The sequence below is a fragment of the Agrilus planipennis genome, unplaced genomic scaffold (assembly GCF_000699045.2).
Source record: "Agrilus planipennis isolate EAB-ADULT unplaced genomic scaffold, Apla_2.0 scaffold184, whole genome shotgun sequence".
In the NCBI taxonomy this organism is placed as follows: domain Eukaryota; kingdom Metazoa; phylum Arthropoda; class Insecta; order Coleoptera; family Buprestidae; genus Agrilus; species Agrilus planipennis.
In genome coordinates this window covers 477,003-493,331 of record NW_020438988.1, presented here as the reverse complement: position 1 = coordinate 493,331, position 16,329 = coordinate 477,003, and the positions used below count along the sequence as shown (strand labels likewise).

Below are 16,329 nucleotides of genomic sequence, written 5' to 3'. Positions count from 1 at the left end.
TTCGAAGCAAATAATAATAAAAATATTAAAAAGTAAATACAACTGTCAGTGTTTAAATTCAGTCTGGATCTTTGAATAATATTTTTTTTGGTTTGCAGTGAATTATACAAAATATGCAAATTATAAAATACAAATTAGTTTTGAATTTTGATGAATGCGCCAAAAATAATTTTATTGTCTAATATTTTCACCAATCCTGAATTTTATTTTAAACTTCATAAATGTTCATATTGCGATATTTTTATATAATACTATTTTAATAAATAGTACTTATGTACGAAATTGAACAGTATATATGTATATACCTGCATTGTTTTCCACGCATTATTATTCCATTCATCGAGTGTTTGTGCATGTATTGGCTTTTGCGGAAGTGCTCTTCTGAGATGTCGTGGTAATTTTGAGTTTTCTGTGTGCCATTTCTGATTAAAACAAAGAAAAAAATTCGTGACACTTAATACCAACTTTGCAACCTATATTCACTGAACAAAATTTATACATACAGTGAATATATCTAATATTTTTTCGATAAAAAAGAACCAACACTAAGTACTTTGTTTTATCGCTTTATTTTCAGTATTCACTTCTACAGTTGGATTTGGAGAATTCACTTCGAATCATCCGCTTGCTGATGACAATATAATTTGACAAAACTATAGTAGCGAATATTGTAAAATGAAGAGATAAAAAACAAAGTACATATTTTTTATATACGTAACGTTAATTAATATAATATCTGACTAAAGTTTTTTCTTTTTTTCTTTTTTTTTCCTTTTAATTACCTCAATGCATTTGGGTTCATGTAATTTTAAAGACGCTGTCCCATATTGCCTTCCGCATAAATAACATATAAGAGTCCTGAGTCCCTTTGTTTTTAAATCCGCATTCCCATTTCGGTCTTGATTCAGTCTTGAGTTCATTTTTGCCACATTTTCTTTCTTTTTTCCTTTTTTATTTTCTTCGCTCTTTAGAATTTTTGTAATAGAAGACACTATTGTCCCTCTTCCAAGTTTAGTTGGGGACGTATTTCGTACTGATAACGAAACTTTTTTGTTAAAAGGATGAGTATGAAAACGTTCCGGTTTATCGTTTCTTCCGCAACTGCTACATGAAAACTGGTCATGTTTGGTCGATTTAAAAATTGCTGCTGATGTTTTATTTACAGGTGCGTCAGCTGTCGTGATGATACCATCATTATTCTTTATTCTGACGTCATTAGTATTATATGCGGCAAGGGTATGCCTTTGTCTGTCGATAAAGGGTCGATTGATTTGTCCTTGAACGCCTGATTTGCCACTTTTAATATCACTAAGCTTGACATATTGCCTATGTCTATTAAACAACTACAAACAAAATAGCTTTTCTTTTAAGATTGTTAGATCGATAGAAGACTTACATTAGAAGCAATAATTTAACCTAAAGCAAATGGGTCTTAAAATCACAAAGTATAATAAAAAAAAAAGAAAAGGTAACGGTCCGCTGCTCGATGAGCGACTGCGCATTCTAATAACACGTGAACAATGTCAGTTTTATTGGTACAATAAATCCAATAAAGTACAATCAATGCGAAAGTTGTTAAGTATAGTTAAACCTTTAAAGTGAGATTTAAGCGATATCGCATTTTTTTCGATATTCTGTATAGTTCCTTATCTGGTAGTTTCGGCGTTTTAAGAACCAGTCTTTCAGGAAAATTTAGTTAATTGCCCATAAAATATTTATGATAAATTTGAATTTCGTTTCTAAAGTTTTTTTAAATTGAAAGAAAAATACTAAAATAGAATACAATATTCATTCAGTGTATTTTCATCAATTATGTGGTTAAAATTAACGTCCTATGATTAGGACAGATTATACTTCAAGGTGTCGCTTAATATATTTTGACATCGTTTATTTTTTTGAATTTACTTTTATGATATGCATTTCATACGATAAAAACACCCAATGATTTCATGGGAATTACTGAACTACAAATTTCAGTATTAGTAAGTATAACAGATTTAGTCAAGTATAAAAATTACTTCCTAGGACAGGTATACAATATCATGTTTTGGTAACACATTTAATTTGTTGAAACATTGTTTAAATTATTTGCTGACCTGAAAATATCAGCCTTTAATGAGTAAAAAAAAAAAGTAACAATAAGAACTTTGCAAAAATTTGTTTTAATAAAAAATATAGTTAGTAAAGAAACCGCTAAGAAAATTACAAATCGGTTTAGCTAAACTTTACGAAAAACTATCAGAATGACCGTTTATCTCAATTTTTCTTTTTGGTTATTATAAAGTAACAAATGAAAGTGGATTATTTTCGTTATAAGTTGTACCGTAATCATAAGGTACGTTTATGTATAAATATAAAGGAGCATATTGTTTAGAAGAACTATTTATTAATCACTTAACAATTGTTTCGACTAAAAAGTCTTTATCACGAAAACAGATAAGACTATATAAGTTAATAATATAATTAAATATTTCATTGAATCAATATACTCTTTTATTTTTTAAAATAGTCTAAACATTTAAATAAATTATGCAGAAGATGCGACTGAAGCTCCCAAGAAGAACATGCTCCGATTAGCTTCAAATTTTTANAGTATCTACCATGGTAAACAGTGTAATAGCATGCTTTCACTAAGGTATTAAGGGTCAACCTGCACAGTACCCACTTTATAAACAAGGGTCAACTCGTATCATGCCCAAAAACAAAGCACAAAGGGTCGACTCGCATACTTCTCAAAACAAAATGTATTATATTGAAATATCATCATAAAAACTCATAATAATTAACGTAAACGAATCACAATCGATTAACCATGTAAAATTGGTCACCCATTGAAATAATTCACATTTAAGGTGTATTGAAAAAACAAAAACTAACACTTTTATAAAACAGGTGAATAATATTACTGAGCCGACTTTTATATTTTTCACTACCGACGAGTTACAAAAGACTGCCTGTATAAATATACTCTTTTATTTTTTAAAATAGTCTAAACATTTAAATAAATTATGCAGAAGATGCGACTGAAGCTCCCAAGAAGAACATGCTCCGATTAGCTTCAAATTTTTAACACAGATACTGTTCTTTGCAGCGTATCATTGAAGATTGGAAGAAACCCCTTTTTACCCCACGTGGAGTAATACAAGGATTTGTCCAGAAGGACTCTGTTAGTTATTTTATTTTATTTAAATGTAAAAAGCTAAATATTGATATAAAGAACCATCCATAAATTACGTCACACGAATTTCATGATTTTTTTACCCCTCCCCCGCCCTTGTCACAGCTGGTCACATTTGTGAGACTCCCCCCTTCCTAGTGTGACGTCACATATTTTGCAATTTTTACTTCTACTTCGTCAACCCCCTCCATCCCCCTTAACGTGTGACATAATTTATGGATGACCCCTAACCTCGTATAATTACACTGCTGGAAGTGACTGGAATAAATACACATAATGTCGTAATTTCTAATAGGTTTTTCAATTTGCCTTGGATTATTGTGGAATTTACTTGTTTGTTAGTGTTACTTTATTTATTTAGTGGCCATTTCATAAAAGACTATTTACAAAAAGGACAATTAATAGTGTGAAAGCGCATTCTAGTAGGGTTCTTATTCAACCGTCAGTTGCTGGTGAGTTAGATTATCAATGATTTTCCTAATTATTAGTTTAAGCGTTTCATATCTCTTTAGGTTATCATCAAATATCCCATATCATTATTATATCCCATATCATTATTTGACAACAAATATCAAGATTTAAACTTAACTAGAAAATGTAATATTTACTTTTTGTATTTTTTGTCGTTGTAAAACGATGTCAAACTTTGTGCACTTGGTGCTAAAAAACTAGCATCGTACTTGAAATTTTTCTGAGAAGTGTCCTAAATGGCGCTTTCTCTAGCGTCCCTATAAAAGGGAGCAGGTACTAAATTTCGAGGAGTTCCAATTCTAATTCTGTTCTTGCAACATGCCAAATTTTCTACGTCTTTTCCATTTTTTATTTTAAGTTAAGTGTTAAGTATAAATTAAGTTAAGTGTAAGTAATAAGGAATAAAGTTGTTTTCAAAAAGTGTGTACTGGTTTACTTGCTTGGAAGTGAGCGTGTACAGTCCAATTTAAGAACGCAACATAGTAGTGGGATACAACAATTCCAACTACTCCCGGTATCTGAGCCAAAATTCGCAGCAACTGGGTACGTCCCTGTCAGTGCTGCATCGGAGCGAATGGGCAATTTCAAAATTTTTAATAAAGGGTACGCTTTTCTTTTTCACGTTTACTTTTTTACAAGGTGGAAGTGCATTCGGCTCTTTCCCCGTAGATACTTGTTACATCCACACTTGATCAGCTGAGTGTCGTTACTCGCCTACATCCAGGCCCGTAATGAAACAAATTGTACATTCAAATTTACAAAGACGATTTGCGAGCTCAATTGTCACTGGATTGAAAAATTGTATCACACTTTTTTGTTGTATTTTGTGTCAGGAAGCCTGATTTTTCTTTTAATTATTATAAATGAGACACCCTGTATACAGGGTTTCGACCCAAGCCGGTATACGGTGCATATACAGAAAATATTTTTAGTCATACAGGGTGCTCCATTTGTATGTATATATATATTTTTATATTGTTGTACCTATCTCTACTAGTTTTTGAGATATTCAACTGTTTAAAAAAAACACGATTTCAACACGTCGAATGAGACCAAACAGCATCTAAACCATAAAAGCTAAAAAACCTACAATTTGAACAAATCATTTTGGCATAAATTACCGCATCTTTTTTTCTATGGGCAGAATGTCTAAGTTATTCAAAGCTGGAAATATTAAACCTACTTTTGACAATCTTACAAGACGAATAACTTTTTTTTAATAAAATGACCCATTAAAAGATATCGTTCGACGAGAAATTAAAAACCTTTTCTACTGATATAAAGTTTTAAACATAAAACAATCGATTTTTTCTAAAAACCTGTTAGAGATAAATATCAGTAGATTCTTAGATGAAATGCGAAAATACGCAAAGTTAATCTCATTAATAGAAGGAAGAATAAAAACCAGCAACACAGAAATACTTTAACAAAACCTTTGTTAGACCACTAATAGAATGACCTGAAAACAAAAAACAAAATTCCCTTCCCCAGTCGCTCCCAGCCTCCTTGACGCATATACCAACTACTACGAAAGGTACCTCAATTTATAAAACAAAAGTAGCGTTTATGATTAGGTAAAATTATTTCCTCAAACGCTAAATTAAGAGTATAAGTTTTTACTTATCTACATTTTTTCACTGCAATCTCGACCAATAAGAATTGAAGCCAATCAGAGCATAAACAATATGATGCATTTGTTTCTATTTCTTAAATAATATTAAATACTCTTTTTTATTAACATGTTTGGTACCTTATTTGGGTCTCCGCTGCTTATTTCATTTTCACTTTCGTCCACTGTTTTAAAAGCACGCTTACGGTGGGTCTTGAAGATAGGTTTCGACTTTTTAAAACCGTCTGTATTTACAGTATTATTTACTTTTGTAAGTGGCAAGCGACAAAGATTGGATATTGTTAAAAACTCCTTTCTCATCAACGACATATCAATTTTCCCAAGGTATTTGATATCAAGTACTTGAGGTTTTTCTAACGTGGCAGTTAACGGACGTTCCTGGTCTTGATCATGGTTTTGGAAGGTATTTTCTTTGTTTGACGTAACGAAAAGTTTCAAATTTGATTTCCTTTTAACCATCGCGTTCTTTTTTCTTCTTTAATTTTGTAAAATCGTATATTTCCAGAGAGGAAACCAAAAGTAATTTCTTATTTCTCTTTTTCCACCGCTTCATTTACCTATAAATTTGTTATCAATTCAATGTAACTGGCATTATTCAGCTTTAAAATATTTAACGTAGATTTCAATTGCAATTAATTAATTTTTGAATTCAAAACTAATAAAGAAATATTAGCGTATTTCTACGATTTGGAATAGTTATAATTATGCAGTAGACGGTGATCTCACGTTCTTTTTTAGCATAATTAAAATTGACATTGAAAAATTAGGTGTCATTACCAATTCCTTCTGTAACGTAGTTTGACTGTCGTCACTATATTTGTCATTACCATTTTAAGTAATGTACCTGTATGCATAGCTGCTTATTTTTTTATTTTTAAAAATACATAATAAAGGAAACCCCTAATATGATTCAGGATATTATTTAGGCTACGAGTATTATAAACATGAATATATGGGTAGTTCTACAAACNTTTATGTCCTACATTTACATGACTACATTTAGATATACTATCATTACAAGCTGGAAAATTTGTATGTTTATAGGTTTAGGTGTAGTGGGTAATTTCCAAAACTGGTCATTCAATTGTAGAGGTATTTACTTACGAAAAATATTCAAATGCTAATATTAATTTATATGATTTATTTTATGTCGAACAAAATTAAACCTGAAATAAACGTACGTAAGATAACAAAAGTATAATTAAATGAATTAATTACGATGACTTAAACCTAAATATTTCCATATAAACTTGTATTACAAACATGAAACAACTGTTCCTAAACAACAAAAATAAAAGCACTAAATTACGTATGTCTAAATGGTCTGATAAGTCCGAGATGACATCTGTAAAATAAACAAAAAGAAATATATGAGCGACCAATTAAACCACCAATAAATGAATAAAACGAAATGAATAAAAAATATTGTGTGGTTTTATGAAACCACGATGCAAGTGAAATTTTTCGGATTGTAGGCTTTTAACTGTAAATTTTCGGAAAATTATTCGATTTCGGGTATTAAAATTTAAATCGCATTCTTAATCTTATATTAATGATTGGATAATGGGAAACCAATAGTAAACAAGATATCCAACTATAAATTTTAATTTCAATCTGCGTATGAAAATACGGAATACATAATAAATACAATCATTCAGATGATAGACGCATGTTAAAAATTGAGAACAATATTTATCTAAATCATTGAATCATTTTGAACTTCAGTTATTCTGTCAATAATTTCATCTTCGCTTTGAGTTTCACAATCTTTAAATGTAATGGTCGTGCACTTGCACGAACGAGTGAGAATATAAATGTTACACGGTTAGCTCATGCGAGTCATGGGCGCCGCCATATTGGCCTTGGCTGATCTCCCGAGCGCCTTTCACTTTTACCCCTACTCTGCGACCGGCTGTAATGCGACATGCGATAAATGGATGAAAAAATTTGAGGAGATGTAATAAAAGTTTCACTTTAATAAATAATAGTTCATGATTTATATTACAATCTCCTCAGGATCACAGGTATTAAGGGTCAACACGTGAAATACCTCCTAGGAAAATAAATTAAGCTAGTCTAGAGTATCTACCATGGTAAACAGTGTAATAGCATGCTTTCACTAAGGTATTAAGGGTCAACCTGCACAGTACCCACTTTATAAACAAGGGTCAACTCGTATCATGCCCAAAAACAAAGCACAAAGGGTCGACTCGCATACTTCTCAAAACAAAATGTATTTATATTTAGTAACACCGAATAATACACAATTTGGAGAAAGCATTGCACTACAACAAGCAAGCAACATTGAAGCAATTTTATGTTCTCTCGGAAAAATATAATTTTGAATCATTGTGTAACACTAATACAGCATTACACTCGTAATTATCCGTATTAAAAAGAAGTCCTTGTACAGAATCCATTCGCAAATCCCTCAAATTTTCCTGATGAATAAAAGATACAATTTGGATTTGTCGTGGATAAGTAAAATTCATTTTAATTTTTATTTAAAAAAATAAAATGCACTTTCTCTAATTTTAAATATGTAAATTGTTCTTACTCTGCCTTTTTGTATTACAAAATAACCAATTTCTTCTTCGAAACATTCACTTAAAATCGAAATCACTTCTAATGCTTAAAAAAAGAATTTCAATATATATATTACTCATTAGCAAGTTAATCTAAAAACGGTTCAAAACAATAAAATTATACATTTTACTTTACTACATTCTGTCCACCTGTGCAGTAAAATTATTTCCTTTGTCGTACCTACCCACGAAGGTAATCAATCTTCATGAAATAATCGATTTCAGGGGTAAACGGTGAATACTTGACAAAAGAGACGCAGTCACTTCAAGGGCGACTTTTTTGAATGGTTATCGAACAGGTTGGTCTAAATTATTTCACGGTCACTCCGCACTATCTCCGGTGGTAGAAACAACGCTTTTCACTAACGAAATGAAACAATAATAATTTTCTACGTTTCGTTACAAATAAGTAAAGAAACAGAAAAAAAGTACATGTTGAATAGGTATGTGTCATTCCGAATGTAACACCTACGCTTAGAATAACAAAAAAAAGTTGTTTACTAAAATATTCATATTACAGGCGAGAAAACTATCTTTTCAATCTAACTCATTTTTTGTGTGTTAGGCTGTGCTTGTAAATCTTAAGATATACCTGGTTGAGCTGATAAAAAATGAGACTATTTTTCAGAATTTCACCATTAGCTTGGTATGTTGTTTCATGTAATAAAACAATGTAATATATTATCCAACCCAAGAAAGAATGAACTTGTGTCAGTATAGGTGAAGCAAAAAAAAAGTGTTGATTCATACACTCTTATTAGGTAGGTACTAGTAATACCCCTGATTCGATCTAGTGTAGCTCTATCCGTTTTTAATGCCACATTCATCAAATTATACTCTACAATCATGTCATGTATTAGTTCACTATTCTCTTCTATGTCTATCTTTATTTTTGTTAGTCGATTTAAGAAGGATAGTGTACTTGAATAGCACTGCAAATATTATATTTCTTCGCTCTTCACTTTTATACACACGATTATACATACTAATACACTCGTAACTCTTTTACCAGATCTTGTTAGAAAACAAGTACGGCATAAAATGACTAATCCGGTTTAATATTAATTTAATACCCACCTTTTGGCGTTTTTTATGTCCTACATTTACATGACTACATTTAGATATACTATCATTACAAGCTGGAAAATTTGTATGTTTATAGGTTTAGGTGTAGTGGGTAATTTCCAAAACTGGTCATTCAATTGTAGAGGTATTTACTTACGAAAAATATTCAAATGCTAATATTAATTTATATGATTTATTTTATGTCGAACAAAATTAAACCTGAAATAAACGTACGTAAGATAACAAAAGTATAATTAAATGAATTAATTACGATGACTTAAACCTAAATATTTCCATATAAACTTGTATTACAAACATGAAACAACTGTTCCTAAACAACAAAAATAAAAGCACTAAATTACGTATGTCTAAATGGTCTGATAAGTCCGAGATGACATCTGTAAAATAAACAAAAAGAAATATATGAGCGACCAATTAAACCACCAATAAATGAATAAAACGAAATGAATAAAAAATATTGTGTGGTTTTATGAAACCACGATGCAAGTGAAATTTTTCGGATTGTAGGCTTTTAACTGTAAATTTTCGGAAAATTATTCGATTTCGGGTATTAAAATTTAAATCGCATTCTTAATCTTATATTAATGATTGGATAATGGGAAACCAATAGTAAACAAGATATCCAACTATAAATTTTAATTTCAATCTGCGTATGAAAATACGGAATACATAATAAATACAATCATTCAGATGATAGACGCATGTTAAAAATTGAGAACAATATTTATCTAAATCATTGAATCATTTTGAACTTCAGTTATTCTGTCAATAATTTCATCTTCGCTTTGAGTTTCACAATCTTTAAATGTAATGGTCGTGCACTTGCACGAACGAGTGAGAATATAAATGTTACACGGTTAGCTCATGCGAGTCATGGGCGCCGCCATATTGGCCTTGGCTGATCTCCCGAGCGCCTTTCACTTTTACCCCTACTCTGCGACCGGCTGTAATGCGACATGCGATAAATGGATGAAAAAATTTGAGGAGATGTAATAAAAGTTTCACTTTAATAAATAATAGTTCATGATTTATATTACAATCTCCTCAGGATCACAGGTATTAAGGGTCAACACGTGAAATACCTCCTAGGAAAATAAATTAAGCTAGTCTAGAGTATCTACCATGGTAAACAGTGTAATAGCATGCTTTCACTAAGGTATTAAGGGTCAACCTGCACAGTACCCACTTTATAAACAAGGGTCAACTCGTATCATGCCCAAAAACAAAGCACAAAGGGTCGACTCGCATACTTCTCAAAACAAAATGTATTATATTGAAATATCATCATAAAAACTCATAATAATTAACGTAAACGAATCACAATCGATTAACCATGTAAAATTGGTCACCCATTGAAATAATTCACATTTAAGGTGTATTGAAAAAACAAAAACTAACACTTTTATAAAACAGGTGAATAATATTACTGAGCCGACTTTTATATTTTTCACTACCGACGAGTTACAAAAGACTGCCTGTATAAAAGAATTCTGTCATCAGTAACTGCGCCTATGGTTATTAAAAGGGTCACTTGTTCAAGGCGTTATCGCGCCCTTCATATAAACAAAGTCTAGAGAATTCGGACAAGGGTAGACGCATGAATTGTAACAGCTGAAAACTGCTTCTTAATATTTTAACCTTAACAGAAAAATTCGTCTTACAAAAATATCTTGCACAATTTCAAAAATTCTTTCACCAATATTTCGAATAGACCTTCAAGGTGAAGATAGGCTGTGTATACCTATTATTTCGTTAAAATAAAAGTTTTAGGAAAGAGTGGAGGTGCGTGTCCAACCAGTCTTAGGACTGACGACCTTGATGATGATGATGATGATGTAGGTCCAAAAATTCATCGTTTTCTAGGAAAACGTGTTTGAAAATACAAGCAAAGGCGAATTTGAGCCTAGTAGAAAAAACAGCACGGCACCGACGCATTCAATCAGCAGATGTATAGGGTAACCGGTACAGTAATTGGTACTTTAGAAAGCAGTCGACCTTTCTTTCTCTCCAACTTCTCTATTTTTTTTTATTAATGTATGCAAATACCTGCATAGCGGATTAAGAACTGTTTAATGTTTAATTTGTTAAGAATATATTGTCATGATTTTATTATTAATACTATAAAAATCGCGCATAAATTAAAGGCAGTCTAAATTTCAGTTATTAACACTGACATTATAGTAACTGTCACTATAGCGATTGGCAGTCACTTTTTAGTACATTGGGCAGTAGGGAAGGCAGAGGAATATTTAGACAAGTAAAAAATATGACCTAGCAATTACTTTTGTAAATATATTTATATATTTTTTAAATTACAAGTTTTACATTTAAAATCGTTGTCATCTTTAATGTTGAACATATTGTATTTTTCTATGGACTTTTTATGCNAATAATATTACTGAGCCGACTTTTATATTTTTCACTACCGACGAGTTACAAAAGACTGCCTGTATAAAAGAATTCTGTCATCAGTAACTGCGCCTATGGTTATTAAAAGGGTCACTTGTTCAAGGCGTTATCGCGCCCTTCATATAAACAAAGTCTAGAGAATTCGGACAAGGGTAGACGCATGAATTGTAACAGCTGAAAACTGCTTCTTAATATTTTAACCTTAACAGAAAAATTCGTCTTACAAAAATATCTTGCACAATTTCAAAAATTCTTTCACCAATATTTCGAATAGACCTTCAAGGTGAAGATAGGCTGTGTATACCTATTATTTCGTTAAAATAAAAGTTTTAGGAAAGAGTGGAGGTGCGTGTCCAACCAGTCTTAGGACTGACGACCTTGATGATGATGATGATGATGTAGGTCCAAAAATTCATCGTTTTCTAGGAAAACGTGTTTGAAAATACAAGCAAAGGCGAATTTGAGCCTAGTAGAAAAAACAGCACGGCACCGACGCATTCAATCAGCAGATGTATAGGGTAACCGGTACAGTAATTGGTACTTTAGAAAGCAGTCGACCTTTCTTTCTCTCCAACTTCTCTATTTTTTTTTATTAATGTATGCAAATACCTGCATAGCGGATTAAGAACTGTTTAATGTTTAATTTGTTAAGAATATATTGTCATGATTTTATTATTAATACTATAAAAATCGCGCATAAATTAAAGGCAGTCTAAATTTCAGTTATTAACACTGACATTATAGTAACTGTCACTATAGCGATTGGCAGTCACTTTTTAGTACATTGGGCAGTAGGGAAGGCAGAGGAATATTTAGACAAGTAAAAAATATGACCTAGCAATTACTTTTGTAAATATATTTATATATTTTTTAAATTACAAGTTTTACATTTAAAATCGTTGTCATCTTTAATGTTGAACATATTGTATTTTTCTATGTACTTTTTATGCGTCTGTGTTTGAACATGTGAATCCGCTACAAGATTTATATTTCTGGTACAAAAGAAACACAATCCGTAGGTATTCAACAATCATCTTGGAAAAAGGTATTCTTTGCACACTCAATAGCTTCATTTATATAAATATTCAAAATTATATTAATTTTTTTATTACAATGGTTACTATCATGCATTTGGTTTTCGTTAACGATAACATCATGAACGACCTAGTTAGTAGCAGTTCTTTCCTGTAAGAAACTAATTTGCGACAATACTTTAGTTTATAATCCTTTAGATTTTATATTTTGAGTGGTTATTGTTGGATTCGTACACTTCTTTTTTTCAACTTTTTTACTTCATTATTGTGTTTCTTCTCTATTCGTTTACGCTTTCTTTCTTCCTCTTCGTTTTCTTAGTTAAAATTTTCAACTGCAATTTTTTCCATTGTTCAGAGATTAGTGCAAATGGCATTCTAACCGACTTTCTTGTACCTTTTCTAACTGGACACTCTGACTACATTAGATAATCTCCAATTGAGGCATTACTTACTTTTAATTATTGTTTTACTGATTTTTCTCTACAGTTTGAGTAAAACCTAAAATTCTTCTGATTCTTGTCCAGATGCTTTTTCAACTTTATTTAATTTGGTTATTATATCATTGCCTGTTAGTTCTTTGAATCTTAAGTACGGTATTGTATAACCCCGTTTTTTTTTGTGCTTGATTCGGATTTTATTTTGCCTAGACATTTTGTGTAATTATGGTGTCAGGGTTTCACGGACATAAGCCTGTTGTTATTACTTCATTTCGTATTATTGGAGTTTACTCCTTAAAAATTGCTTCATATATAGCGCACGGTATGAAAAATAGATGGGTAGTAAAATCAAACGTTAAGAAAAAGTAAAGGGTCACATTTCCTCTGCGTAATACGAGGGTGGATTGATAAGTTTCCGGCCTGACCAAGAAAAACAAGGTTTTTAAAAATTTTTTTTTTTTATTTCTCAACATAATCTCCTCCAAGGCTGATACATTTCTCATAGCGGTGTTCCAGTCTATTAATGCCATCTCTATAGACTGATTCGTCAAGCTCCTCAAAATAACCATTTACAGCTTCGATTACTTCTTCATTGTCCGCAAATCTCTTACCGCCAAGCCATTTTTTGAGATTAGGGAACAGAAAATAGTCACTCGGGGCTAGGTCTGGAGAGTAAGGAGGGTGCGGCATCAATTCAAACTTTAGATCGTTGATTTTAGCCGTCGCAACGATTGACGTGTGCGCTGGTGCGTTATCGTGATGAAACAAGATTTTTTTCTTCGCCAGATGAGGTCGTTTAATTTTCACCTCGTGGCTCAAACGTTGCAATAAGTCTGCGTAGTATTGACCAGTGATAGTATTACCCTTTGCAAGGTAATCAATGTATATAATACCTCTTGCATCCCAAAAAACAGTAGCCATAACCTTGTTCGCCGAAAAAATTGTTTTTGCCTTCTTTGGAGTTGGTTCCCCTGGTCCAATCCACTGTTTAGACTGTTCTTTGGTTTCAGGAGTGTAGTGGTGGACCCACGTTTCGTCAACGGTTACGAATCGACGCAAAAATTCGCTTGGATTACGCTTATACAATGACAAATTTGCGGTAGAAATGTTTTTTCGAATCAATTTTTGGTCGACTGTTAGCAAACGCGGCACCCATCTTGCACAGAGCTTTTCCATATGCAAATGTTGGTGCAAAATATGTTGCACACGTTCATATGACATCTTACAGGTCTCAGCTATCTCACGCACTTTCAATCTGCGGTCTCCCAGCACTATTTGATGAATTTTTTCGATCATATCTGGAGTTGTGACCTCAACGGGGCGTCCTGAGCGAGGCCCATCAGAGGTGCTCACACGACCCTTTTTAAACTCGGAAACCCACTGCTTAACGGTTGAATATGACGGGGAGGATGTCCCCAGTGTTGAGTCCATCTCTTTTTTAATTTCCTTCGGCGTTAACCCCTTCAAATAAAAGTATTTGATGACAGCACGATTTTCCTGCTTTTCCATTTTTACGAAAACCACAGAGGCGTCTTGTTCAGCGTGCTGTCAAACCTACACTAGCAAGGAGATCGGGCTGAAACTATAGCTACAAGCTATCCAAGGATGGTACTATAGAATGTCACCTCAAGGTAGGCCTAGTGGCGTCATCTCTTGGTTAGGCCGGAAACTTATCAATCCACCCTCGTATAGTGCAGACGCCAAAGGAAGTTGAGCATGCAAAATGTGAGGACCGGCAACTATGCTCAAATACTTTTACCTGAGGTACCAAACAACAAAAAAAAACATTTACTCTCTCTCTCTCTTTCTTTCTCACTATAACATTCAGTATACGTGTAAAATTCAAACGTCAATTTGTAGAGTGTGAATGATTTAAAGTTTTATTTTTATTATTTATGTCTATTGATATTTATACTTACACATAAAGAGAAGTGAATAAAGTTATTAATATCAATAAATATATGAATTCATTTACTTCCTTTGCCTATTATATATATTTTAAAATAATCGTTTTTAACGAGTAAACTCCAGTCACGCGTCGGAGCTGACACGCACAATTTTTTTCAGGCTTCATATATGTGTCAATAACTATTTTTAGAACACCTGCAAATTTTTGTTGGGCTAATGCCTCAGAATTATTTTTTCCTCGATATTTAAAATCAGCCACTTTTTCTAATTTTCATTTTCTTCCTTTGCATACCAGTATTTTAGTTTTACTTTTATTTATTTTCATACAGTACTGTTTTGTCAGTAGCGCTTCCATTTTATTTAAAGCTAAGTCTCTAAGTTCTCCTTGCTAGATGCTAATACTGCTATACCAAAACGATTTAAGAGTTTTAAAAGTTCCCATCAGCCGATTGTAATATTCATGTAGAATTTCCGTCAAGGGAAATTAGAATAATATTCAGTTGTGAGCAGAGATCGCTAAGCTGATACGAAGTATTTGTACTATGACCGTCAACATATAAGGTAAAGGAACTAATGATGCCTTAAGGTATTAACAAAATATATAATAACTTGACAAGACTAAACCTGTTGCTGTAACTTTCTTAGATTTGGCAAAAGACTTTGATTCTGTCAACCACCTAATTCTATTATACAAATCGTGTTGTTATATTTTAAGTGGCAATGGACATAAACTATTATCTAGCTATTTATGTAGCACTAGGCAGAAAATTAGATTAGGTAATATCGAAAGTAAATAAAATAACGTGTTACAAGTGAAGTTCCACAAGGGTTGTTTAAATAACAAAATTGATAATATAAATTTAGGCAGAGTGGATAACAGTAGGTAAATATCTAAGATTAATTTTTAAACTTAACTTAAAATGGGTTAAACATGTCGAATACTTAGCGAATAAATTAAAATACCTAATTTTTATTTTCCATAAATTGTCCAAATTTATGTCAACTAACATTTTAAAAATAATTTATTATGTAATTTTTGTAATAATAATTGCTTGGGGAGGAGCTTACAATAATAGCGTAGAAGTACTACAAAGAATACTAAAAATAATTAATTAAAACCAATTTGATGCTACTCCTGCCCTTAGCATTAAGCAGTATCTTGCTTATGAACCTTTAAGATTTAATCATTGTAATTTGAAACAAATATACATTAATTCTACGAGCACAACCAGAAATAAAACTATACAATTACATAAGATTTCTCAAACTGTCAGTAAGAAAAGTTATTTTAACGTCGTAAAACATTTTAATTGGCTACCTAAGCCTCTGAAAATAATAGATATAAAAAAGAAATCTAATCAGTCGAAAATAAAAATTTGAATTTCTCCTTACATTATGAAAGCATAAAACTAAAATTTTAATTATAGTATATTGTTCTTACATTTTAGTGTTTTCTTAGTATTTAAGTTTTGTATGCCAGGGTCTGCAAATAGGTATTCTTCTCTCTACAGAATTACAGTTTGTGATTTTTCTTGTTATAATATAAATAAATAAATTATATGCACATAAATGCATGAATTTGGAATAGTTA

The 16,329-nt window shown here is 31.7% G+C and overlaps 1 protein-coding gene across 2 annotated transcripts; it reads right to left on the bottom strand.

Annotated features, from left to right (window-relative positions):
• Positions 1–208: 208 nt before the first annotated feature.
• On the bottom strand, positions 209–8,438 carry LOC108742023. 2 transcript variants are annotated; one of them, XM_025975647.1, is made up of 5 exons: positions 8,050–8,438; positions 7,837–7,910; positions 5,400–5,836; positions 783–1,343; positions 209–422 (listed from the first exon to the last, which is right to left on the bottom strand). In XM_025975647.1, the coding sequence occupies exons 3-5, from the start codon at positions 5,736–5,738 to the stop codon at positions 252–254; spliced, it is 1,071 nt and encodes a 356-aa protein (XP_025831432.1). In that variant the 5' UTR covers positions 5,739–5,836; positions 7,837–7,910; positions 8,050–8,438; the 3' UTR covers positions 209–251. The 2 variants fall into 2 exon arrangements, with proteins under 2 accessions (XP_025831432.1, XP_025831433.1); XM_025975648.1 differs by lacking the exon at positions 7,837–7,910.
• Positions 8,439–16,329: the final 7,891 nt, after the last annotated feature.